This window comes from Bos indicus x Bos taurus, chromosome 10, assembly GCF_003369695.1.
Source record: "Bos indicus x Bos taurus breed Angus x Brahman F1 hybrid chromosome 10, Bos_hybrid_MaternalHap_v2.0, whole genome shotgun sequence".
NCBI lineage: Eukaryota > Metazoa > Chordata > Mammalia > Artiodactyla > Bovidae > Bos > Bos indicus x Bos taurus.
Window position 1 is genome coordinate 12,107,121 of NC_040085.1, and position 27,730 is coordinate 12,134,850.

Below are 27,730 nucleotides of genomic sequence, written 5' to 3' on the forward strand. Positions count from 1 at the left end.
CGTGTCCACCTCTTTGCAATCCCATGGACCGTAGCCTGCCAGGCTCCTCTGTCCATGGAATTCTCCAGGCAAGAATACTGGAGTGGATAGCCATTCTCTTCTCCAGAGGATCTTCCCGATCCAAGGAATGGAACCCAGGTCTCCTGAACTGAAGGCAGATTCTTTACCATCTGAGCCATCAGGGAAGCCCCAAAGTGAAAGTGTTAGTCGCTCAGTCATGTTCAACTCTCTGATCAGGGGAAGATCATAGAGTCCTCCCTGCACCTACCATTTCTCAAATTCCTTTAGCTTAAAATATGCCAAGGTGCTGTATTTTGGGGGAGCATGACCTTAACTCCATTATCTATAGTCATATGTTGTGGGGATTAGGACATGGACTTATCTTTTGGGGGAAACACAATTCAACCCATTACCCTGACTTTGATGTATTTGTTGTTGTTTGTTGTTGTTCAGTTGCTAAGTCATGTCTGGCTTTTTGTGACCCCCTGCAGCATGCGAGGCTCCTTTGTCCTCCACTATCTCTTGGAGTTTGCCCAAATTCACATCCATTGAATAGGTGATGCTATCTTAACCATCTCATCCTCTGCCACCCTCTTCTCCTTTTTCCTTCAATCTTTTCCAGCATCAAGGTCTTTTCTAGTGAGTTAGGTCTTTGTATCAGGTGGCCAAAGTATTGGAGCTTCAGCTTCAATATCAGTCCTTCCAGTGAATATTCAGGGCTGATTTCCTTTAGATTGACTGGTTTGATCTCCGTACAGTCCAAGTGACTCTCAAGAGTCTTCTCCAGCACCAATTTGAAAGCATCAATTCTTCAGCACTCAGCCTTCTTTAGATTAGCTGCAACGGCTCAGCTGGTTAAGAATTTGCCTGCAATGCAGGAGACCTGGGTTCAATCCCTGGGTTGGGAAGGTCTGGAGAAGAGAATGGCAACCCACTTTCAGTATTATTTCCTGGAGAGTCCCATGGACAGAGGAGCCCAGTGGGCTACAATCCATGGGGTCTCAGAGTCGGACACGACTGAGCGACTAACACAGCCTTCTTTATGGTCCAACTCTCACATCCATACATGTCTACAGGAAAAACCATAGCTTTGACTGTATGGACCTTTGTTGACAAAGTGATGTCTCTGTTTTTAATAAGCTGTCTAGGTTTGTCATAATTTTCCTTCCAAGGAGAAAGTGTCTTGTAACTTCATGGCTGCAGTCACCATCCACAGTGATTTTTGAGCCCAGAAAAGTAAAATCTGTAACTACCTCTACTTTGTCCCCTTCTATTTGCCATGAAGTGATGGGACTATATGCCATGATGTCAGTTTGATCTCTTAGGAACATAATTTGACAAGGGGAGTAGGATGGAGAGGGTGGGCTCCCTGGCTGCTCTAGCCTTAGTCCAGGACCGAGGAAATGAGGAACCGGATTGGTGGCGGCAGGGTTCATGGGGGTGGAGCATGGGAGTAAAGAAGAGGAGTTGGAATCAGGAGACATACGAAAGAATTTGCCAGGACTTTTTTACTGCATGTGTGGTGAATAAGAGAAAAAGTTTTAGTGCAACACTAACATATGTTTCCCCAAAACACGTGTTGTAAAATACTGGAAATTGTTCTATAGACAAATGCATTTGGGAAACTCTGGATCGAACAAGGTTGAACAGGCTTCTCTGCAGTGCTTCTTTGCATGCTCATGTACACTGTGGCTTTCTAAAGGGGACTTCTGGGGGACAGCCTTTCCCAAACTTACAGATACTGACAGCAATTGGCAGAAGCCGCTCCTGTCTGTAGCACTCCCTGCCCCATGTAGAAAAGAATGGTTGGTACCAATGACAAAATTATGGACATCAATTTTGCAATGAATAGTTAAGAAAAAAAAGCGAATGTTTACTGAGCTGCTAGTATGCATCAGACACCACATTAAGTGTTTCACACACAATATCTCATTTAATTCTCATGACAGCCATCAGGGACAGGTACCATCAATCATCAGATCTTATAAATGGGACCCAGAGGCACATAGAGATAAAGTTACTTACCCAAGGATGCATAGCTGGGGCATGGTGCAACCAGAATTTGACTCCAAGCAGTCTAATGTTAAAACTGACATTCATAACTACCAGATTATGAATCTAATTGTAGATGTTTTGGATTTCAAATGTTGATAAGACTTGCAGATGGAAATATGCAGAAGACAGTGGAGGATACAGAATCAGACAAGGTCAGGTCTGGGCTCAGAGCCATTAGGGGGCAGACAGGGGTTGAAAATTGCCCGTGGATACATTTATTCAAACTATGAGGTCGCAAGTTGGTTATAAGATTTACAACACAGAAAGGATTCCATGCAAAGATTTTATGTATTAGTGGGATGTTTTCCCAAGCAATGAGTTAGAAATAACTGGCTACCGTTATCACAGTCGGTGTACAGAATGTTCCAACTGTGATGAAACAGGACCCAGACACAGAAGTCTACATCCTAAATCATGCTGAAAAGTCAGAATCAGTTGGGATTTTTGAGAAGCAGAGAAATCTCACTGGTCCCACAAGTGCAGTAGAAAACCTCAGCGAGAGCCAGTGAGTAGTTCTAAGAGACCACGGCTCTGCCTTGACATCTCACCACAGAGGCAGGACCTTCTCTCTGTTCCCTGGAGCCCCTGGAACATTCATCTAGAAGCTTCTAACACCCGTACAATGCGGACACCCAGGAAATAGTCGCTGAGCCAAAGAAATGAGAACCAACCCTGTTCAGCTTCCTTCTGCTCCTGGATACATTATCAAGTTTTAAAGTGTTTTCACTGACCCATCCCTATGCCATTGCCTGTCTGAATTTTCTTGCATATACTGGGGACAAAGCCATGATAAATTGCTACCTACTTGCACTGAGTTTCATTTTGTTCTGATTCATTGCCTACTTCAGAGACCTTCTAAAATCACAGTTTATGGACTCTACATCCTGGTGGTTCCCAGAGAGAAATGAACCTAGATTCCAGGGAATGCAGATGTCTTCAAACTTGCAGCCAGCTTCCAGGCTCCCTGCAAAGGTCTCTTAAGCCCCTAAGTATTTCCTCTCTTAAATCACACATCACTGGCACAGGCAGAGTATTTGTTAGGAGACAGTCACTTAAAGGTCTACCGAGTAGACAGAAATGCTGTCGTTCTTGGCAATTTTATTGCGCTGTTCTTGGGCTTAGTGTAGTGATTCTTTTTTAACGTTGCATTGGCTTTTTTTGTTCCTGAAAGAAACTATTTCTTTAGTGCTGTACTTGAAACATGATGTTGAATCTCTCTTGGCATGTTTATGGGCCGGGTGAAGGACTGTATATGTGAAAGGGAGCTTAATATTTCACTTGCACAACTGTTGTGACTTTTATTCGACACATTTCTAATTAGGTGACTTGAATCCCTGCAGCCACCGGCATGGGTTATTGTGTCATTGTGGCACTTGGGTGTTCTGCCAAATTTCGATCTGGATAGAATGGATTTATTTTTGCTTCATCCTAGAACAGATTCTCTTACAGCGTCTGTCAGATGGTGTGCTGAACTGAACAGGTTATGCGATGTGGCACAGAATGAGGCATAGTGTTCTGTGTCACATCAAACTCACACCTATGGAAAATGGTCATTTATTGCAATATGAAAATGCTTCTTGTGAATATAAAAAAGCATGTGGTCAAGGCAGCAAGCAATTCTTCCTGAATGCAGGGCAACAAAAGTAAATAGTGTGACAACTGTGGAAAGTTTTTTGAACTTCCTGAAGTTTTTTTTTTTTCATAACTAGTGTTCACCTTTGAAGTCCTTCAAGTGTACAGCCTCAAATTTGAGTATCTGCAATAGTGCTGTAGACACACACAGAAAATTTACAGGCCACTGCTCTATTACCAGTGGCATCAGTACACACACACACACACACACATATACACTTCAGTTCACGTTTACTATTCTTATGTTGAATTTTCTTCATGGACATTATTCAAATACTGCTGATCTCCATCCATTTCTCTGTTTATACTATAATATATTGTCCAAGATAGCCTAGGTTCAAGCCTAGGAAAATTGCCTTAAGTAAGAATGAAGAATACCTTGAAATCTCTTGCTCTCAGATATATACCCAACTTTCTAAAGCGATTATTACTGGAAACCACAAAAGTGGAAGATGGGGCACAACTAACTTGGAAAATCCCCTCATCCCTCCACCTTTACCATGGTCAGGGTCAGTGATTAGGATTCAAGGCAGGTGCTCTCACCCATGTGTTGTGGGTGTCGTTGTGGTAGAGAGGGCTCCTCGACTCTGAGAGTCACGGCCCTTGTCAGGAGCCTCCCCTTCCTGCAGTATCACCTAAGAATGCTTGGCTTCACAGGAAACGCTGATACGGTAGAAAGTATTTGGACGTAGGCAACACCCGAATGGAGGTCCACTTCCTCCTACTACCGCAACCTTGGCAGAGCTGTCTACTTCTGTGAGCCTTAGCTTCCTCACCTGGCAAATGGAAATAAAACTCCTTTCTCTAGACAAATACCATATTTTACCACTTACACTGGAATCTAAAAAATAAAACAAATAAATAGAACAGAACAGAAACGGACTCACAGAGAACGAGCTAGTGGTTAGTCGTAGGGGAGAGAAGAAGAGAGAGGCAGGATAGGGGCGGGGGATTAAGAGCTACAAACTACTATACATGGATATATTGTATAGCACAGGGAATATAATCAATACTTTACAATGACTTTAAATAGAGTATAACCTATAAAAATATTGACTTCCCATGTTGTACATCTGAAACTAAAAGAATACTATAGATCAACTGTACTTCAATTAAAAAAGTCTTCTCCACAAAGTAAAAAGCTTTAGCCATATGAGTGGGTAACCATAACTTGTTCTATCTTCCAGAGAAGCAATTTGGATTCAAAGGTCATTCATAAACTAGTGAGTTGTGTATTTATTGTACCTGATTCATGGTTAAAGTTTTGGAACAAAAACTATAGGGTGTCTGTGTCTGTCTCTATGTTATGCATGTCCATGGATATGTTACATATATGTGATGTTATTCTAGTTCCACAGGGTATTGCAAATATTAATATGTAAAAGAGCTCTAAAATGACTTGAAAAAAAAAGCTTTAATATCAATAGTATATTTATATAAAACTCAAGCAATTTTCTTTCATCTGTTAAAATCAGAAAGTGTTCTTGGACTATTGGTCTGTCCTTCATGAGACTGTGCAAGGATTTTCTTTACCTTCTAAGTAATCAGCCAAGAAAGATTCTGGGTTTTTATCCAAATGGTTTCCAGTGCTTTGTGTCTTCTTCACTGATCTTTGATTATTTAAGAAAACGGAGTCTTCTCTATGAAAAGAGCTAAGTTTTTTACAACCAAGTAGTGTGTGTGTGTGTGTGCTCAGTCCTGTCCAACTCTGCAACCCCATAGATTACAGCCTGCAGGCTCCTCTGTCCATGGAGATTTTCAGGCAGAAATACTGGAGTGGGTTGCCATCTCCGACTCCAGGGATCTTCTCGACCCAGGGATTGAATCCGAGCCTCTTGTATCTCCTGCATTGGCAGATGGATTCTTCACCACTGTGCCAGCTGGAAGCCCTGCAACTAAGTAATTTTCAAAAAATTCCTTCCTTATTAAAATTAAATAACATCATGTCTGTCGAGTGGCAGCATAGAGTAGGCACTTGATTTTCGTTTCCTTACCTCTCTGCACCCCATAGAATAAGCAGTAACTCCCTCACTGAAGCTGAAGCTCCTGTTTCTGAAACTGAAGAATCTGAGCATCAAATGATGGGATGATGAGACATGCTTCTTCAGTGAATTCATTATGTTTCTTGGCTGGACTGAAATGAAGCAAAGGCAGGAGAAAATCTGGATACAAAACAGATGTTAAAGCCTCATACATAGCATGGCATAAACCTGAGCTTTTCAAGCTCACCTTACTACAAATATACATCACACTCTTGTGTAATGCAGGTAACAACGATGAACCCTCCACCAGTCCTGTGATTCTTTCTCTTTGGCCGACAGATGAGTCATAGTTACTAGCCTTCTTGCAGTTTGAGGTAACTAGTGGAAAGTGGGCCAGTCCTAACGATCCTCCACTTTCTCCCCTCCTCATCTACCAGGTGAATGTCCATGTCTGGGGTGACCCTGGTTACCATGTGCTGAGGCCTGGATGTCTTAAGTGGCCATGTAGAGCAGAGTACTGCTTGCCCCAGCATCTGGAATTTACCCAAATGAGAAATAAACTCTTAATCAAGCCATTAAAACCTCAAGGTTTATCTGTTACAGCAGCTGCCACCACCCTAAGTAATGAACTTGATGATGCAAGAGGTGAATTTTAAAAATTTTCTCCTTGCTCTGGCACTTGACACTTTTCTGAATACGACAGCACCAGTTTTATATTTCATTACTGTGGGAAAACAAATTTCATAATTGCCTAAAGACTAACTATGAGGTCTATCTATTCAGAAATATACTGTGTATATTGATCATAAGAGCTGTGAAACAAGGTTCTTTATCAGCAAGAAGTCTACTTGATTTTTTGCCTAACAATTTCAGCTGAAAGCCAGGGTTAGTGATTAACTACATTTATTGTGTTTTAAATTAGATTAAACACTCCTGATGCCAGGTGCTGGGCTGCAAAGGGAAAGCTCAGTTAAACAGGAGAAATAGAGGTAACTGTTTTTTCTAAATTATTAGAAATTCAGGAGTTAGAAACCTAAAAACATTTCTAAAGTATTCTATATACTTTTATGTTTTCTTAAACCATACGGAAAATAATTTTACCTTTCCCAGTGACACTTAATCCATAGGATTTAAGGATTAAATGGGGATCATGTCTGCTGCTGCTGCTGCTAAGTCACTTCAGTCGTGTCCGACTCTGTGCGACCCCATAGACGGCAGCCCACCAGGCTCCTCTGTCCATGGGATTTTCCAGGCAAGAGTACTGGAGTGGGGTGCCATTGCCTTCTCCGGGGGATCATGTCTACCTCCCACCTAATGCCTGGCACAATAAATATTAAATAACATGCACAATAACTATTGAAACCTTGACCTCTTACGTAATGATTTGTTTTATTGGATTTTACTTTGGAATTATTCTTAAGAACTTGAATTATCACCCTCAGAGGCTTGTAAAGTAGCTGTGTACCCCACATCAGTTGGTACTAAACTGCTTTTAATTATGGTATCAACTTTTACAATTTATCCTGGCTTCTTGCTGCTTTTTACTGGTAGCTACAGCCATCATGTTATCTTCTTCAAATCCTTTATATGGGGAGAAAAAAATAAAAGACCCAGGTAGAAATTATTACTAAAAAATGAAAAAGTTCTACATTCAAGCTGGGGGAAATACCCCAGCAGAGCCAATTACCAGCCTTCAGAGGGCTGTTTCAACGGCTTGGGGGCTTGTTATATTCAATGCCAAGATTGTTGCTGGTTCCAGCAAGTTGAGGTTAACAGAAGTCAGAACTCCCTGTCTAGGTATGGCCTTGATACATTTTCTGCCAGCTTAGCTTTTATGCTGAGAGGAGGGAGAGAAAGAGAGATAAAAAAGAAAGAGAGGTAAAGTAGGATTGGAAATTGAAAGGGGAAAGCTATTTGAGGGTAAGAAGTAACTGGTTGCTCTTCTATGGACACATTAAAAGTTTGAGAAGCCCAGCTCTTAAAGCACCTATTCAGATTTACGTTCTCACTAGCCTTCCCATGGAGGGAGGAGCCTGGAAGGCTGCAGTCCATGGGGTCGCTGAGGGTTGGACACCACTGAGCCACTTCACTTCCACTTTTCACTTTCATGCATTGGAGAAGGAAATGACAACCCACTCCAGTGTTCTTGCCTGGAGAATCCCAGGGACGGGGGAGCCTGGTGGGCTGCCGTCTCTGGGGTCGCACAGGGTCGGACACGACTGAAGCGACTTAGCAGCAGCAGCAGCAGCAGCCTTATGTCAGACTACCCATTTTTCTGAACTCTTGCCCATAGTGGGTATAGTGTTAGTTGCTCAGTCATGTCCAACTCAATGCAACCCCATGGACTGTAGCCCTCCAGCACCTCAGTCCATGGAATTCTCCAGGCAAAAATACTGGAGTGGGTTTCCATTCCCTTCTCCAGGGGATCTTCCCGATGCAGGGATCAAACCTAGATCTCCTGTATTACAGGCAGACTCTTTACCATCTGAGTCACCAGGGAAGCCTATAGTGAGTATTGCCATTCACAAAAATTATCAGGTGAACACGGTATGATGTTATTTGGTTTTGTAATTTTTTGGCCATCAATAATGGTAACTTGCTTTTCATCTTCCATTTTTGTATTGCATTTGTATATCTCCATTTGTGAATTGACTATTTCATAATCTTTCCCATTTTTATGATTATACTCCCCATTTTTTTCCAAATGAAAATGATTTTGTTTTTCTTACTACATTTATTCTTCTGCTGCCCACTGTAGAAAAATAACTAAAATTTTAAAAACAGGAATGTGATGGAACTTCCCTGGTGGTCCGGTGGTTAAGACTCCTTGCTTCCACTGCACAGGGCACAGATTCAATCGCTGGTCAGGGAACTAAGATCCCGCCTGCCACACAGTGGCCAAAAAAAAATAATGAATAAAATCACCCTTTATGTTTACCCAGAACAGAATTAAGGATGCCATATTATGGTATACTTAAAAAAATTTTTTTTCTCAATAACGCACATATGCTGTTCACACATTTAAAGTATATAGCACCATAGTTTAGTATATTCACAGTTGTACAACAGTCACCACAATCTAATTTTTAGAAATTTTCATCACCCCCAGAAGAAATACTGCCCATTTCTTCTCACACTCCTTGGGACTAAGAAACTACCAATATGTTTTCTGTCTCTATAAATTTACCTCTCCTGAATATTTTGTGTAAATGGAATCAGTTAATAAAGGGGCTTTGTGACTAGCTTCTTTTTCTTAACATAATATTTTTGAAAGGCATGATATTGTAGCCTGCATTTGCACTTCATTTTTTTTATTGCAAAATACTGTTCCATTGTTTGGGTATTTTTATTCATTCATCAGGTGACAAACATTTGAGTTGTTTCCACATTTTGGCTGTTACGAATAATGCTGCTAGGAGTATCCATGTAAAAATTTTTGTGTGGACATGTATTTTCATTTCTCTTAGGGGTATAACTAGGATTGGAGTTGCTGGGTCATACAGTATTCTATGTTTCTCTTTATAGGGCAGCTGCCAGATTGTTTTGCAAAGCAGCTGCACCATTTTATATTTTACCACAGGTAGTGTGTGAGTGTTTTGATGTCTCCACATTCTCACCCACATTTGCTATTACCTGCATTTCTGTAACGTGATATCTTATTGTGGTTTTGATTTGCATTTCCCTGATAAATAATGACGTTGAGCCTCTTTTCATGTGCTTATTGGTCATTTGTATATTTTGGAGGAGAAATGTCTATTCAAGTTCTTTGACTTTTTTAATTGGATTGCCTATTTATTATCAAGTTTAGGAATTTTTGTATATTCTGAATATATCTCATCAGACATCAGTTCAGTTCAGTTCACTCGCTCAGTCGTGTCCGACTTTTTGCAACCCCATGAATCGCAGCACGCCAGCCCTCCCTGTCCATCACCAACTCCCGGAGTTCACCCAGATTCATGTGCATCAACTCGGTGATGTCATCCAGTCATCTCGGTCATCCTCTTCAACTCCTGCCCCCAATCCCTCTGAGCAGCAGGATCTTTTCCAATGAGTCAGCTCTTCGCATCAGGTGGCCAAAGTATTGGAGTTTCAGCTTCAGCATCAGTCCTTCCAATGAACACCCAGGACTGATCTCCTTTAGAATGGACTGGTTGTATCTCCTTGCAGTCCAAGGGACTGTCAAAAGTCTTCTCCAACACCACAGTTCAAAAGCCAATTCTTCAGCGCTCAGCTTTCTTCACAGTCCAACTCTCACATCCATACATGACCACTGGAAAAACCATAGCCTTGACTAGATGGACCTTTGTTGGCAACGTAATATCTCTGCTTTTGAATATGGTATCTAGGTTGGTCATAACATTCCTTCCAAGGAGTAAGCGTCTTTTAATTTCATGGCTGCAGTCACCATCTGCAGTGATTTTGGAGCCCCGAAAAATAAAGTCTGACACTGTTTCCACTGTTTCCCCATCTATTTCCCATGAAGTGATGGGACCGGATGCCATGATCTTCATTTTCTGAATGTTGAGCTTTAAGCCAACTTTTTCACTCTCCTCTTTCACTTTCATCAGGAGGCTTTTGAGTTCCTCTTCACTTTCTGCCATAGAGTGGTGTCATCTGCATATCTGAGATTATTGATATTTCTCCTGGCAACCTTGATTCCAGCTTGTGCTTCTTCCAGCCCAGCGTTTCTCATGATGTACTCTGCATAGAAGTTAAATAAGCAGGGTGACAATATACAGCCTTGACATACTCCTTTTCCTATTTGGAACCAGTGTGTTGTTCCATGTCCAGTTCTAACTGTTGCTTCCTGACCTGCATACAGGTTTCTCAAGAGGCAGGTCAGGTGGTCTGGTATTCCCATCTCTTTCAGAATTTTCCACAGTTTATTGTGATCCACACTGTCAAAGGCTTTGGCATAGTCAATAAAGCAGACATAGATGTTTTTCTGGAACTCTCTTGCTTTTTCCATGATCCAGCAGATGTTGGCAATTTGATCTCTGGTTCCTCTGCTTTTCCTAAAATCAGCTTGAACATCTGGAAGTTCACAGTTCATGTATTGCTGAAGCCTGGCTTGGAGAATTTTGAGCATTACTTTACTGGTGTGTGAGATGAGTGCAATTGTGTGGTTGTTTGAGCATTCTTTCGCATTGCCTTTCTTTGGGATTGGAATGAAAACTGACCTTTTCCAGTCCTGTGGCCACTGCTGAGTTTTCCAAATTTGCTGGCATCTTGAGTGCGGCACTTTCACAGCATCATCTTTCAGGATTTGAAATAGCTCAACTGGAATTCCATCACCTCCACTAGCTTTGTTCGTAGTGATGCTTTCTAAGGCCCACTTGACTTCACATTCCAGGATGTCTGGCTCTCGGTGAGTGATCACACCATCATGATTATCTGGGTCATGAAGATCTTTTTTGTACAGTGCTTCTGTATATTCTTGCCATCTCTTCTTAATGTCTTCTGCTTCTGTTAGGTCCATACCATTTCTGTCCTTTATCAAGCCCATCCTTGCATGAAATGTCCCCTAGGTATCTCTAATTTTCAGGAAGAGATCTCTAGTCTTTCCCACTCTGTTATTTTCCTCTATTCCTTTGCATTGGTTGCTGAGGAAGGCTTTCTTATCTCTCCTTGCTAGTCTTTGGAACTCTGCATTCAAATGGAATATCTTTCCTTTTCTCCTTTGCTTTTCACTTCTCTTCTTTTCACAGCTATTTGTAAGGCCTCCTCAGACAGCCATTTTGCTTTTTTGCACTTATTTTCCATGGGGATGGTCTTATCAGACACATGATATGTTAAAATTTTCACCCAGTCTGTGGTTTGTGTTTCCATTTTCTATCGTTAGCAGCACAAAAGTCTCTCATTTTGATGGAGTCCCGTTTATTTCTCCCTTTGTCACTTGTACTTTTGGTATCTTGTCTAGACACTATCAACTAACATAAGGTCATGGAGTTACTTCTGTGTTTCTTCTAAGAGTTCTACAGTTTTAGCTCTTACATTTAGGTCTATATATGGCTGTCTTGAGAGTCCCTTGGACTGCAAGGAGCTCCAACCAGTCCATTCTAAAGGAGATCAGTCCTGGGTGTTCTTTGCAAGGAGTGATGCTGAAGCTGAAACTCCAGTACTTTGGCCACCTCATGCGAAGAGTTGACTCATTGGAAAAGACTCTGATGCTGGGAGGGATTGGGGGCAGGAAGAGAAGGGGACGACAGAGGATGAGATGGCTGGATAGCATCACCGACTCGATGGACGTGAGTCTGGGTGAACTCCGGGAGTTGGTGATGGACAGGGAGGCCTGGCATGCTGCGATTCATGGGGTCGCAAAGAGTCGGACATGACCGAGCGGCTGAACTGAACTGAAACTGATGGCTGTCTTATGGCTGCTGTAAACTAACACAAACAGAGGCTTGGAGTAACACAAATTCATGTTTCTACAGCTCTGGAGGTTAGAAGTCTGAAGTGGGTCTCCTTAGTCTAAAATCAAGGTGTCAACAGGCGGCATTCCACGTGGAGGCTCTAGAGATTCCCATTTTGTTCCTTTTCTGGAGTATATCCACATTCATGGGCTCATGGCTCTTTTATCAAGGCCAACAATGATGTGTTGAATTCTTCTCACATCAAATTATAGTCAGCCTTCAACATCCACCGGTTCTGCATCCATGAGTTCAATAAACTGAAGATAGAAAATATTTAGAAAAAACATTAATAAAAAGTTCCAAAAAAGCAAAACTTGAATTTGCCACATTATAGCAATCATTTACATAGCATTTATATTGTATTAGGTATTATTGTTGTAGCCACGCATTCTAGGAAACAAACTCACACAGAGGACAATGCAGATAGTGGAGTGCAGTTTATTACACCGGCGGGCCCAAGGCAGAGTCTCCTCTTAGCCAAGGACCCTGGCCAGTTTTTCTGAAAACCTTATATACCCTAAGTGTATGTGCCCAAACCCACCTCCCCAAATTCCCCGAAACTAGTCTGAACAAAGGAAAAGAAAGATACAATCAAAGTTAACCCATGATTCATATGCCTTAAGCCTGGGTAGTTAACAATGAACAATTATCAATACGCCTGTGGCCATACCCAATAAGCATGATAGAATTTATGATTCTATTTGGTTACACAGATAATTAGGGTATTCTTTTAGGTGACAGAGAGTCTAGGTACGAGCCCTGGGGCTCTTCCATCCGGGGTGTCTGGTTTTCCTGTTGGCATGTCGTTTCCATAGATACTGGGCATTTAGCTCAAAGTCCACGGTCCAGCCCAAGATGGAGTCCTGCTTTCAAGATGGAGCCTGTTCTGTCTGTTTCCTCCTTCATTCCCCACTCTTGATGCTCTTAACTCATAGTATGAGCATCATTCATAGGGATATATTGCACCCTGACTCTCCGACCTCCAATTTGGGAGAACGACATCAACCTTTGGGTTACAAAGTTCATAATACTTTGTAAAATAAAGGGTCCACAAAGCAGAACTATCAAGGCAACTATAACAATGGTAAATATAGTTTTCCACCAATCACCCTTCACCCAAATTAGACCAAAGTCCAAAAAGGAAGATTATCATCAGACATAAATTTTACCTGACCTTTCATGTCATCTAGGGTGGCTGATATATAGCCAGATAAATCAGGAATATGTACACAACATTCAACTTTAATTATAGCACAGGTCCCTCTTTGTACTGAAACTATGGTTAGTCTTAAGATGATACCAGCAAGTCCTTGTACCAGCAGTTGATTGTAGAGCTTCATCTCTGTTTCCTCTTTAAGATGATCTTGGTTTCACGGGGATCAGAGGGGTCCCTCTGCGCAGTCCACTCGGCATCCTTCAGGTCTGCATGCTATGCTCTCTTTACCCTCATGTGGTGGATCCAGGGAGTGATACCTGCAACTTTAACTGCAGTAGGGCTGGGTAGAACAACAGTATATGGACCCATGTGGGGCCAAGGAGTCGTGTTTCTAGTCCTTGATGCACACCTGATCCCCAGGTGCAAACTCGTGAGTCTGTTCCCCAAGGGGGAATGGCACCCTTTCTTGTACTAACTTAGTTACCTTACCCAGTTGTTCCATCTGCTATGAAGTCTCATCTCCCCTTACCTGAGGCAAATTTGTTGTCACCTGTTTTATTATGGGAGGGGCCTCCCATACACAATTTTGTACGGAGAAGAGCCATAGGACTGTGGGGTCATCCTGAGTCTGAGCAGAGCCATTGGAAACAAGTCCACCCAGGAACAGTCAGTCTCTTAAGATCCACTTGGAGAGTGTCCCTTTAAGTGTCCGGCTGATTCCTTCCACCATCCCAGAACTCTGGGGCCTATATGCTGTAGTAATTTCCACTTAATGTTTAAAGTTTTGCCCACTTGTTATACTAAATCAACTACTAAAGCATTGTCTGATCCAATGCTGGTAGGAAATCCAAATCTGGGAACTATCTCCCTAAGCAGGCACCAGGCTACTTTTGATGCTCTTTCAGCTCAGGTAGGAAAAGCTTCCACCCATCCTGAGAACGTACATACCATGACCAGCAGGTAATGGTAGTGTCGGTGAGGCTTCATTTCAGTGAAGTCCACTTCCAGGTGTTCAAAGGGCAGCGTGCCTTTTAGCTGAATCCCCGGAGGTTTTTGTCTGTGCCAAGAGGCAGCATTGACCTGTGAGCAGGCAGTGCAGTCTGAGATTCTGTCCTGCATAGGGAAGAGAGGCAGGGAACCAAGAAATATTTTCGAATTAGCTCTTCCAGTTTATCATGGCCTAGATGGGTCGCTTGGTGTGATTGGCTTACCAGAGTGGGTGCCAGCTCCTCCAGTACCAATAATTTGCCACTTGGCAATTCCCACCATCCCTTTTCAGTCTTGATGGCCCCTTCTGCTTTGGCTGGTTGGTTTTGGGCTTCAGTGTATTTTGGAGAGTCCAGCATTAGCTCAGGTAGCTCCGCCAACATGAGAGCTTTAATAGGGGCTTCACTTGTCACCCCCAAGCCCTTGGCTGCTTGTTTTGTGGTCTTATATGCCAGTCTATTCCCTGAGCCCGGGGGGTATCCTCTTTTTGACGTCCTCGGCAGTGTATGACTGCAACCCTTTCTGGTTCCTAGGCAGGATCTAATAGGGTGTTCATTTCTTCCTTATTTTTAATATCTTTTTCACTAGCTGTCAAAGGCCTCTCTCCTTATACAGAGCCCTGTAGTGTGGCAAAAGCATACTTGGAGTCTGTGTAAATGTTTGTGTTCTTACCTTTTGACGCGAGAGGGCCTGGATTAGAGCATATAGTTCGGCCTGTTGAGCGGACCAGCGTGATGGCAGAGAGCTAGCCTCAACGATGGTTTCTTCCATGACTACTGCATATCCCGACAGTCATTGTCCTTGTTTCACCAGGCTGGTGCCATCGGTGTACAGGACCCAATCTGGGTCTGGGATTGACTGGTCTCTCAAGTCAGGTCTGCTGGCATAAAATCCTTCTAGGATTTCCTTGCAATCATGTGAGGGCCCACCTTCTCCCACAGGAAAGAGAGTGGCTGGATTCAGGGCCTGACAAGGCTCAATAGTAACATGGGGGTTCTCACATAACAGTCCCTCGTATTGAGTAATCCGGGATGTCGACAGCCATTTATGGGGGTCCCCTTGCAGGAGAGTGTTGACCTCATGCAGGACTTTTATGAACAAATCTTGGCCCAAAGTCAGCTTGGTTGCCTCCCAGAACAGTAAGGCAACTGCAGCAACTGCCCAGCCACCCAGTGGCAACACTGTCCAGCTGATTAGAGAAAAGTCACAGGTCTGTCCCATGTCCCCATAGTCTGGGACAGCACGCCCATAGCCACCTTGTGCTTTTCAGTCACGTAAAGAGTAAATGGCTAAGCAAGGTCTGGCAGGCCCAAGGCGGGTGCTGACATACTTGTACCGGGTTTGAGTTCTAGTACCAGTGGGACTTGTTTTGCAAGCCTGGGGTGGTTGTCTTCTACCCAGACCTCAGGGGATTGTTGAGTTAACTCTCTTTCTCAACTGTTTAGCCCATCCAGTTTCCCTTCCGGGAGATCGGGCAACCTCCATTCATCTTGAGGGGTTACCAAGAGGAAGAGTAAATAGGTGGTTGAGCCCACTTGAACAGTGGGTCTTTTGTGGGGGAAAGGTCACTTGTGCCCCCAATTTAGACAGCAAGTGTCTTCCCAACAAAGGCACTGGGCATTCAGGGATGTGTAAAAATTCATGAGTCACTTGGTGTCCCCCCATCTGACATTTTCAGGATAGGCTTGAGACACAAAGGCTGCAATTACCACCACGTGAGACCCAGCAGCCTCTGGCTGGGTCTATTGGCGTATAAAGTCTATAGGCCTTGCACAGTCTTTCACAGAACTCAGAGGGTGATCCGCTTTCCCTTTGAATCACTTGGGAGGGTTTTGCGATACTCATAGCTTTTCGGGCCCCGCTCTTGAGACCTGGTAAAGTAGTTGCCCGGTATCTCTCCAGGTGGCGCCCCCCTTCCTCTGTGTTACAGTCCCATCGGGGGTGGCTAGTTCTGCCCACCGCTGCGGGTTTGCAGTACCCTCAGGTGCCATTTCTCTTAACCATTTTCTGGCCTCAGTTAGGATCCTGTGTCTTTCCTCAGGGCTGAAAAGGGAGACTAGTAGTTGGGTGATGTCATCCTATGTAGGGCGGTGGGTTCGAAAAATAGTCTCCATTAGCCTAATCATGGCTTGTGGCTCCCCCGAGTACGGTAGAGCGTGTCTCTGCCAGTTTAAAATATCCGTAGAGGAAAATGGCTGGTAATAACAGGCTACCGGGGACGGATGGTAGTGCCCCATGCGTCCTGAACCGGAGGCTGTTGTACCCTCTGGGGGGCGTCTGTAGTGGTGTTCTTTCCCCCTGTTCCTTGGCGGAGCGCAGCCTCTAATTGCTGTGTTTTCTTCCCCCTTCCCATCAATACTCACCGGGAGAGGTGGATACAGTCTAGGAGGTCCAGCTGAGGTGGAATTCTGGGGGCATTGACCAGAGGTCTCCACTGCTGGGATTGGAGCCTGCCGAAACGACGGCTCTATGAACTCCGGGAGAGCTGGTGGAAGAGCAGTGGCTGCTGCAGGAACTTCAGCTGGCCCTGGATGGGGCAGTAAGGCGGCCTCCGGTCCTGGTGGAGCACTGAGAGGCAGGCGTGTCATTATCCAGTATGGGGGAGGGGTCAGGTCATCCCCGTCCAAATCCTGTAGGATTGCTTTTTTATCATCAGGCAATTTTTGTGCCATTAATATTTTCCCCTTTCCCTTCTGGATACAGAACCTTGTCCAAGGAGGAGGGTCTTGAGCTAACCCTAGCCATGAGTCAATATATGGATATTGATCCAGGTGTCCTGGCTCTCCTGTGACTACTGTATAGACTGCGTCCACTATTTTTAAGTTCATGGTGTTCTCTGGTAGCCATCCTACTCCCATAGAGGGCCATTCAACCTCACAGAGTATGTGGAGGTGGTTAGGCTTCATCTTCATCCCACAGTCTCCTCCAAATCCCTTCTTAAAAATTTTAATCATGCACTCCAATACAGTTGCCTTGGATTCACTTCCTCCCATCTTGTTTACCTTCTCGGACCTTCTTCTACTTTTCCTTTTCGTTCTGTCTACAAAGTTCTCAGTACCCTATGTACTTCTGATATTGCCACTCAATGACACTTAAATTGCCATTCTGCCTCCTTCCTAAATGGGGTGAGAAGAGCCTTACCTGCCAGATGCCAGAGGGAGAAGGGGGATCGGCGTGTCTTCACCTGCTGGTCAGCACAGCCAAACCAGAACACCACGTGGTCCAAGACTGTTTCTCTCTTAACTTTTAAAGTCCATTCTGCCTTGGTGGGCTTGATCAGGTGCGGATGAAAGTACAGATGGGTTAAATATCCCACGCCCCAGGCCGTCTCCGGAAAAGCCAATTCATAGTCACTTATGTCAAAGAAGGCGATGGCACCCCACTCCAGTACTCTTGCCTAGAAAATCCCATGGATGGAGGAGCCTGGTAGGTTGCAGTCCATGGGGTCGTGAAGAGTCGGACACGACTGAGCGACTTCACTTTCACTTTTCACTTTCATGCATTGGAGAAGGAAATGGCAACCCACTCCAGTGTTCTTGCCTGGAGAATCCCAGGGACGGGGGAGCCTGGTGGGCTGCCGTCTCTGGGGTCGCACAGAGTCGGACACGACTGAAGCAACTTAGCAGTCACTTATGTATCCCCCTCCTTCTAGTCTGACAATTCCGAGGGGGTCAAGAATTTCACAGCAGATGGGACACCTCCTTGGGGAGGGCAGAATACAAGCACGTGAAGACCAAGTTTCTTCTCCTAACAATCCTCCAGTGATTTCTTGGTAATAATTATCCCCAAGACGGCGTGGACACCACCTCCTAAATGACCTTCACAAATTTCCTTCCTAAGCCCTAACATGCTTGTCCACCTGTGTACCAAGCAATCGCCACCTGCCTATTCCAGGCTCCTGTGGGTCTGTGCCCCTTCTCATCTCTCCCAGGCAGGTGATCAGGCCCCTCTTCCACCCTGCCAGGTGGGTTCCTCCTCACCTGAGCGCTCAGTTCCCCTGCTGCCCTCCACTACCTGCTAACGTGAAAGGTCCGGGCATTGAGAAGCAGAATCCTTCCAGAAGGGCGAGGTGTCTTCCCCCATCTAGAAGATTCAAGCTTTAAAGCCTTGGAGTAGTCCCAAATGGGACTTGTCTCCTCTAAGTGAGGAGTTTCCCGGCCAATGCACCAAATCTTGTAGCCAGGGCGTTCTGGGAAACAAACTCACTCAGAAGGACAATGCAGATAGTGGAGTGCAGTTTATTACACCGGCGGGCCGAAGGCAGAGTCTCCTCTTAGCCAAGGACCCTGACCAGTTTTTCTCAAAACCTTATATACCCTAAGTGTAATATAATCAAAGTTAACCCATGATTCATATGCCTTAAGCCTGGGTAGTTAAGAGTGGACAATTACCAATAGGCCTGTGGTCATACCCCAATAAGCATGATAGAATTTATGATTCTACTCGGTTACACAGATAATTAGGGTATACTTTTAGGCGACAGAGAGTCTAGGTATGAGACCTGGGGCTCTTCCATCCGGGGTGTCTGGTTTTCCTGTTGGTATGTCGTTTCCATAGATTCTGGGCATTTAGCTCAAAGTCCACAGTCCCGCCCAAGATGGAGTCCTGCTTTCAAGATGGAGCCTGTTCTGTCTGTTTCCTCCTTCATTCCCCACTCTTGATGCTCTTAACTCATAGTATGAGCATCATTCATAGGGATATATTGCACCCTGACTCTCCGACCTCCAATTTGGGAGAACGACATTAACCTTTGGGTTACAAAGTTCATAATACCTTGTAAAATAAAGGGTCCACAAAGCAGAACTATCAAGGCAACTATAACAATGGTAAACCCATGGTAAATGGTAAATATAGTTTCCCACCAATCACCCTTCACCCAAATTAGACCAAAGTCCAAAAAGGAAGATTATCATCAGACATAAATTTTACCTGACCTTTCATGTCGTCTAGGGTAGCTGATATATATTCCAGATAAATCAGGAATATATATACAACATTCAACTTTAATTATATAGCACAGGTCCCTCTTTGTACTGAAACTATGGTTAGTCTCAAGATGATACCAGCAAGTCCTTGTAGCAGCAGTTGATTGTAGAGCTTCATCTCTGTTTCTTTAAGATGATCTTGGTTCCATGAGAATCAGTGGGCTCCTTTTGTATAGTCCGCTCGCTGTCCTCCGGGTCTGCGTGGTATGCCCTCTTCACCCTCATATGGTGGATCCAGGGAGTGACACCTGAAACTTTAACTGCAGTAGGGCTGGTTAGAACAACAGTATATGGACCCTTCTAATGTGGGGCCAAGGAGTTGTGTTTCCAGTCTTTGATGCACACCTGATCCCCGGGCACAAATTCGTGAATCTGTTCCCCAAGGGGGAATGGCACCCTTTCTTGTACAAACTTAGTTACCTGATTTATTACCTTACCCAGTTGTTCCATCTGTTGTGAAATCTCATCTCCCCTTACCTGAGGCAAATTTGTTGACACCTGTTTTATTATGGGAGGGGGCCTCCCCTACACAATTTTGCACGGAGAAGAGCCATGGGACTGTGGGGTCATCCTGAGTCTGAGCAGAGCTGTCGGAAGCAAGTCCACCCAGGAGCAATCTGTCTCTATACTCCACTTGGAGAGTCTCTTTAATGTCCGGTTGGTTCAGTCCACCATCTCAGAACTCTGTGCCTATATGCAGTGTGTAGTTTCCATCTGATGTTTAAAGTTTTGTTTACTTGTACTAAATCAGCTACAAAAGCCGGGCCATTGTCTGATCCAAAGCTGGTAGGAAATCCAAATCTGGGAACTATTTCCCTAAGCAGGCTCTGAACTACTTCTGATGTTCTTTCAGTCCAGGTAGGAAAAACTTTTACCCACCCCATGAACGTACATACCATGACCAGCAGGTAACAGTAGTGTCGGTGAGGTTTCATTTCAATGAAGTCCACTCCCTGGTGTTCAAAGGGCAACATGCCTTTCAGCTGAATGCCCAGAGGTTTTTGTCTGTACCGAGAGGCAGCATTAACCTGTTAGCAGGCAGCATGGCCTAGGTGGGTCGCTTGGTGGGTTTGGCTTATCAGAGTGTGTGCCAGCCCCTCCAGTACCAATAATTTGCCACTCCCTTTTCAGTCTTGATGGCCCCTTCCACTTTAGCTAACCTGACAGCCATTGTCCTTGTTTTATCAGGCTAGTGCCATCAGTATACAGGACCCAAGTAGGGTCTGGAACCTTGCACCCTTCTTTAAAACAAACTCCAGATACCTTACCTCCTCCTTGCAGATCTGTGCCTTCTTCTTTGACACCCAGTAACCTGCTTCAATCAGCAGCTGGAGCAGTGCTTTTGACCCTTTCCAGCACTTTTCCTTGGTCTCAGCAGCCAGCAACAGGTCATCCCCATATTGTAGGAGCCAACATCCATACTCTTTCGGATGGAATGAGTCCAGGTCAGAAACCAAGGCTAGATGGTTGGGGAATTCTTAAACCCTTGTGGGGGAGTCCAGGTGAGCTGTTGTTTGGTGCCCCCGACTGGATCTTTCTATTCAAAGGCAAAGATGGGCTGAGACGCTGGGGCGAGGTGTATACAGAAGAAGGCATCCTTGAGATCTAGGCAAGTATAAACTTTAGTCCTCAGCAGGAGGAGGCTAAGTAAGGTATAGGGGTTTGGAACAGTGGGGTGTAAAGTCGCAGTAGCCTGGTTGACTAGCCTGAGATCTTGTGCAGGCCTATAGTCCTGTCCTTCTTCCTTTTTGACTGGCAGGATCGGCATATTCCAAGCCGACTGGCACTCTACTAGAATGCCTGCTTGTTTTAATCTATTGATGTGGAGCAGTATGCTGGCCCAAGCCTCTATTGGTAGCAGGTACTGGCACTTTCTAACCGGGATGGTGCCTGGTTTGAGTTCTATTATCACTGAGGCTTGGTGTTTAGCCAGCCTGGGGAAAGGGGGGATTGTCTTCCTCCCAGACCTCAGGGAATAATTGAGTTAGCTCTCTCTCATGCTCTTCCGGCCCACACGGTTCTTCCTTTGGAGGCTCATGCAATCTCCACTCATCTTGGAGACGGTTCTTGAGAGAGAGAGCAAATAAGTCATAGTGCCCGTCCGGAAGGTGGGCCTCTCCTCAGGGGAGAAAGTCACTTGTGCTCCTAGTTTGGAGAGCAAGTCTCTTCCCAACAGGGGTACTGGGCACTCAGGAATGTAGAGGAATTCATGAATCATTTGGTGCCCCGCCATCTGACATTTTCTGGGCTGGCAAAACGATTTAATCATCTCTTCTTCCGATACCCCAGTTACAGCAGTAGTCTTTTTGGACAGTGGTGCCACAGATTTTGTTACTACTGACAGTTCTGTTCCTATATCCACCATGAAGTCAATGTTTTGGTCCCCCACTTTTAAGGTTACCATGGGCTCTCAGGGACCTGATATCTCTGAGCCCTGGCATCCCTGTTTAATTTCCAAGTCAGCAAACCCCACAACTGCGGGAGCTTCCTCTTCCTTCCTTGCCTTAGGGCATTCATTTTTCCAGGGGCCAAAAGCTTGGCACCGGGCACACTGGTTTGGCTGTAATGGGGCCTGGGGCCTCCATTGGGACCGGTTGAAGGACTGTCCTGTCCCTGGGGCAGAGGAGGTTTTCCGGAGGGCCCGAGATAGACTTTCCCAGAGCAGCAGCTAGCACTGCAAATCTCTTGTCTGTTCTCTTTCGTTCCCTCTGGCTCTCTGGCAGAGCGCAGTCTCTGCTTAATTGCAACGTCTCCCTCCCCTTCCTGTCAGTACTCACTGGGAGAGGCGGGTATAGCTTCGGTTGTTCGGCAGGAGCTGGATCCTGGAAGTGTTGGCCAGAGGCTTCTGTCACCAGGATTGGAGCCCACCGAGGTGGCAGCTCTATGACCTCTGGGAAAGCTGGTGGAGGAGCAGTGGCTGCTGCAGGAACTTTACCTGGCCCTGGATCGGGCATTAAGGTGGCCTCCAGTCCTGGTGGAGCACTGGGCTGGTTGCCACATCATCATCCAGTATGGGGAGGGGCAGGGCATCCTTGTCCAATCCTGCCAGATCCCAGAGGGAGAAGGGGGATCAGCGTGTCTTCACCTGCCGGTCAGCACAGCCGAACCAGAACACCATGTGATCCAAGACTGTTTCTCCCTTAAAGTCCATTCTGCCTTGGTGGGCTTGATCAGGTGCGGATGAAAACATAGATGGGTTAAATATCCCATGTCGTCTCTGGAAAAGCCAATTCATACTCACTTATGTATCCCCCTCCTTCTAGCCTGACAATTCCGAGGGGGTCAAGAATTTCACAGCAGATGGGACACCTCCTGGGGGAGGGCAGAATATGAGCATACAAGGACCAGTTTCCTATCCTAAAAATCCCCTGGCGGTCGCTGGTAATAATTTTTCCTGAGAAGGTGTGGACACACCTCCTAAATGACCTTGGCAAATTCCCTTCCTAAGCCCTAGTACGCTCCTCGACCTGTGTACCAAGCAATCACCACCTGCCTATTCCAGGCTCTTGTGGGTCCCCGCTCCTTCTAGTCCCTCCCAGGGGGGTGATCAGGCCCCCTCTTTCACCCTGCTGGATGGGTTCCTCCTCACCTGAGTGCTCAGTTTCCCTGCTGCCCTCCACTACCTGCTAACATGAAAGGTCCGGTCATTGAGAAGCAGAATCCTTCCAGAAGGGCGAGGTGTCTTCCCCCATCTAGAAGATTCAAGCTGCAAAGCCTCGGAGTAGTCCCAAATGGGACTTGTCTCCTGTAAGTGAGGAGTTTCCCGGCCAAGGCACCAAATGTTGTAGCCACAGCGTTCTGGGAAACAAACTCATTCAGAAGGACAATGCAGAGAGTAGAGTACAGTTTATTACACCAGTGGGCCCAAGGCAGAGTCTCCTCTTAGCCAAGGACCCTGACCAGTTTTTCTGAAAACCTTATATACCCTAAGTGTACGTGCCCAAATTCCCTGAAACTAGTCTGAACAAAGGAAAAGAAATATACAATCAAAGTTAACCCATGATTCATATGACTTAAGCCTAGGTAGTTAAGAGTGGACAATTATCAATAGGCCTGTGGTCATACCCCAATAAGCATGATAGAATTTATGATTCTATTTGGTTACACAGATAATTAGGGTATTCTTTTAGGCGACAGAGAGTCTAGGTAGAGCCCTGGGGCTCTTCCATCTGGGGGCCCTGGTTTTCCAGTTGGTATGTCGTTTCTATAGATACTGGGCATATATCTCAAAGTCCACGGTCCCGCCCAAGATGGAGTCCTGCTTTCAAGATGGAGCCTGTTCTGTCTGTTTCCTCCTGCACTTCCAGTTAAGTGGCCTACTCTTATCTTAAAGCACTATAATATCAAAATGTACCCATATCAGTAAGTATATCTCATAGTCACTTTAAATGATTGGATAGGATTTTACTTTTGAGATATACCATACTTCATTTAGCAACTCTGCTACTGAACATTGTTTCCAGCCTTTCCCTATTAAAATCGACATTTTCTGATTTGTGAGTTTAAAAAAATCTATTATGGACGCAAACTCTTTTCCATTATAGATGATGTGAATTACCTTTGAAATGAGTCACTTCTTTTCACCACCCTGGTTTAAGCTCTTATCCCTTGTCAGCTGGACTCTAGCTGTAATCTTCTCACTGACCTCCCAGCCTGCACTCTGGCCTCTCTCCTCTCTTCAGCCCTTTCTCTATAAACAGAGTGGCCTTTGCAAAGTGCAATTCTAGTCGTGTAACTGCTGACTCCGTGTTTAAAACAGATTCTCATTAGGAAAAGGATGCAACTCTTTGTCATTTTCCCCCCCCTTTGTCTTCAGCCTAATCTGACGCTCTGCTTCCACTTGCCCACTCTCTCTGGATCCACACCTGCTTCTTCTCGGGTCCTTGTGAAAGCCATTGTTGCTCCTGTCACAAGCCAGTCTCCATAATGAGGACGCGCCTTATATCACCACGTATCTTTTCTTTGCAGCCCTTTTCACATTCAATTTTTAATGTACTTATTGGGTTTCGTTAATGTTGGCCTCCTGCACCAGGCAGCAAGCTCCATAAAGACAGGAATTGAGTCTTCTTTTGCTGATCACAGTATCTCCAAGTCTGAGCACATGATAAGTATTGATATTTTAAGTAAATAAACAAGCAAAGTACATCTTCTACTATGTATTCGACTTTAAATTGTGTTAATGGTATGTGAATTTTTGATTTACCAAATCTTAAAAAATGCATGCAAATCTTTTCTTCTATAATTTCTGCCTTTTTAAGAGCTATGCTTAAAAGTCCTCCCCCATTCCAAGAATATAGAAATATTGACCTATTTCTTTTTTACTGCTTTCGTACGTCTGTTGTGCACATTAAAATCTTAAATCTACCTGCAGTTTATTTTTATTAACAGCATATAGTATTATTTAGGAAAATAACTAAATAGCCATTCTCCTAACCCTGTTCCATCCTTTTCCTTCCAGATCTGTAGTGATTCATTGTTTGCACATTAAATCCTTTCGCATGTTTAGTTATGTAAATAATGTCTAACCCTACACCTGTTTTATTTGCCGCTGTTTTCATTATTACAGCTTTATGCTATGTTTTAGTATCAGACAGTCATGCTTTCTAAGAAAATGTTTTTAATAAACAGTATGTTTTTACTTAAATGGTTTTAATGTTTTAAATAAAATGTTTTAATTAATAATACATAAAATATAATGTAATAACCCTTTCAAGTTATACAGTTTGAATTCAGGTTACTAGACAGAGAACTGTTATGTAGAAAAACACAAATCCATTAGCCCCGTGCCCTGAGTTTCTCAGTCAGTAAATCTGGGGTGCGGCTCTAGTATTTGCATCTCTAGCAAGCTTCCTGATGGTGCTGCGGCTGCTGGTCTGGGGACCACAGTTTGAGAACCTCTGCCTTAGGGTAAATGATTGAAATAAAGAATATGGTCAACACGAGTGGTATCAATGTCTGCATTCACTACCCATGTCCTCTCAGACTTGGGATGAGCCCGCCCCCTGCACTGTGTGTGAGCATCTCCCTGACAGCATCTCTGGCCCTGCTCCTGTCTCGAATTCAAAGCCGAGCCAAGAAGCATCACCCTCATTTCAGTGACACCAAAGGTGCTCAGCCTAACAGCACAGCTGCCCTCCGGGTCATGGGAGTCAGCTTTGGTCTGTTATAAGCAGGAACTGGAGAAAGGGAAGGACCCCTGCCTTCCTTTGCTGTAGCTTCTCCTGATTTTCCATATGTTTGAGGGGAATGGAGCAGAGAACTCCCCCTTTGCTTTCCTCATTCCCACTTCCTTGGCTATTTAATCACTCAGTGGTCCACACAAAGGGAGAGTTAATTACTAACACCTGCTCCCAGACCAATCGCCAACTTCTTGACAGAGATTTTGTGTCTACCCATTCCATCCAGTGTAAGCATATTTAAGGAAGTAAAGATAGTCTGACTCGTTTAGCTATACATATACTGTATCTCTATGGAGAAAAAGGCCTCACTTCTTCCTTTATAAGGGGATGGACATTCTTTGCAGGAAATAGAATAGCCTTGCTGCTGCTGCTGCTGCTGCTAAGTCGCTTCAGTCATGTCCGACTCTGTGCGACCCCAGAGACAGCAGCCCACCAGGCTCCCCCGTCCCTGGGATTCTCCAGGCAAGAACACTGGAGTGAGTTGCCATTTCCTCCTCCAATGCAGGAAAGTGAAAAGTGAAAGTGAAGTCGCTCAGTCGTGTCCGACTCCTAGCGACCCCATGGACTGCAGCCTACCAGGCTCCTCCGTCCATGGGATTTTCCAGGCAAGAGTACTTAGAGGTGCTATTTGCTATGGGGTTATTCTTCTTTGTTATTCAGACAGTAGTATATGATTATATTTTACATGAAATGTGTGATTTTAGGAAAACATTTGTTTTCCCTGTTCTTGGTTACTCATATTCCCTGCACTTACTAGTACGTTCTATATCAAGGTCACGCAACAGTTAGGTTAACAGTTGTCTGCATTTCTGAGAGGGAGACACTTTCTGGAAATTTCTGCTTTTCATTTTCCCCTTCATGGTATCTTAAATGTGCCATTCGAAGACCTCTTCTTCTGTCACAAAAAAGGTGAGAGTTTCCTATATGACCCTTTCTGGCATTCATTCCCTAATTCAGTGCACACTGAGCAAGGCTATGTGTGGAGCCATGGGAACACAAAAGACACATCTCCTATCATCAAGGCCTCAGTCTGTACTGATGAAGGCAGATACATTAGTGAACAATTACAATAAATACTGCACTGGAGCAAATCGGAGAATGCCTAGGGACGAATGCCAAGGGCCATGTCCTCAGTGAGGTGGGGAGCCTGTCAAGACACAACTCCCAGAAGACATGACCTTTAAATGAATCATTGGTGGAGGGAGATTTGTATATGACTACTTATTTATTTCTATTATTAACTGTTATTATTACCATTGCTTCATTTTTATTGACTTTTGGAATAGCAGTGCATCACATTTCTGACAATACCCTAAGTATAACAGGGATATAGACATGCTGTCCAACAGAAATATGTAATTTAAAAGTTTTCTAGTAGTCTCATTTTTAAAAAGTAAAACAAGGCAAGTTGTGTAATACCACACTTTATTTAAACCAGCAAATATAAAATTAACATTCCAACATCTAATCAACAAAAAACATATTAATAAGATATTTCACATTCTTTTTCCATACCAAGTCTTCACATTGATACAAAGTATATTTTTGTATAACAGATCACAGTTCGGAAAAGCCACATCACAAGTGCTCAGTAACCACATGTGACTAAGTGCCTACACAGGCATAAGTCTTGACTCCATTTCTGCCCTGAAGCTACTGAGTTCCTCTCCCTAGAAGCAGATATTGTGGGTAGCCTCAGATGTGTTCTTCCACTGATAGCTGATATATATACAAGCAGTTATAAACACATATGCACAAAGAATGGGATAGTAAACACACTGGAGTGTATCCCACTTTTTTCACTGAATAAATCTTGGAGATGTGTCATATCATTATATAGGAAGTAAGCTCAATCTTTATCTTACTGCTGCAGAGTATCCTATTTTATGGATGTCACAAATTATTCATTTAGTTCTTATCAGTGGGCATGTAGGTGGTTTCTGGTATTTGGTGCTTATTTGAGCTGAGTTTTCAAAGAGGTAGAGGGCAACAAGAGCCAACCTTCTGAGGCCGGGGGGATGATAGTCTAGAGAAAGGGACCAACATGGAGCACAAGGACACATGGCATTTAGGGATAATTTCTTGTGGATCAAGATGTCTGGACAGTGGAGTGTGTGTGAACCCAAAAAGAGGGGGAAGAGGAGGCTGGAAGGCAGGAAGAGATCAGATTGTAAACAGCCTTGCAAGTGTCATGTTAAGGAGTTTGGACTTCATCCACAATGGAAAGTAATCACAAGGTTTTAAGAAACAGAGAAGAATTAATAGATGACTGAATTAATAAATGGGGGCGGGAGGGACGAATATTCCATATGAATGATTAATAGATGTAGATGGGAAACAG

General features: G+C 44.3%; 2 protein-coding genes across 6 annotated transcripts in view; one reads left to right on the forward strand and one right to left on the reverse strand.

Moving 5' to 3' along the window:
* Positions 1–27,730, forward strand: part of THSD4 (thrombospondin type 1 domain containing 4) — a 673,523-nt gene that overhangs the window by 411,833 nt on the left and 233,960 nt on the right. The gene's annotated exons all lie outside the window — the stretch shown is intronic.
* LOC113899815 lies at positions 11,968–18,709 on the reverse strand. 3 transcript variants are annotated; one of them, XR_003512996.1, is made up of 2 exons: positions 13,383–18,709; positions 11,968–12,339 (listed from the first exon to the last, which is right to left on the reverse strand). XR_003512996.1 is itself a non-coding variant. In XM_027553107.1 (2 exons), the coding sequence occupies exons 1-2, from the start codon at positions 17,216–17,218 to the stop codon at positions 14,145–14,147; spliced, it is 837 nt and encodes a 278-aa protein (XP_027408908.1). In that variant the 5' UTR covers positions 17,219–18,709; the 3' UTR covers positions 12,974–14,144. The 3 variants fall into 3 exon arrangements, 1 of the variants encoding a protein (XP_027408908.1); XR_003512997.1 differs by lacking the exon at positions 11,968–12,339 and having other exon boundaries at positions 12,974–14,351; positions 14,898–18,709; XM_027553107.1 differs by lacking the exon at positions 11,968–12,339 and having other exon boundaries at positions 12,974–14,351; positions 16,589–18,709.

Excerpts from the sequence above, each read along its gene's own strand:
- LOC113899815 (XM_027553107.1), bottom strand. The coding sequence starts at position 17,218 with ATGGGAGGAAGTGAATCCAAGGCAACTGTATTGGAGTGCATGATTAAA. Across the intron at positions 14,352-16,588 it reads GACTGTATCCACCTCTCCCG|GACAGAATCTCAGACTGCAC; the intron begins GTGAGTATTGAT and ends TTCCCTATGCAG.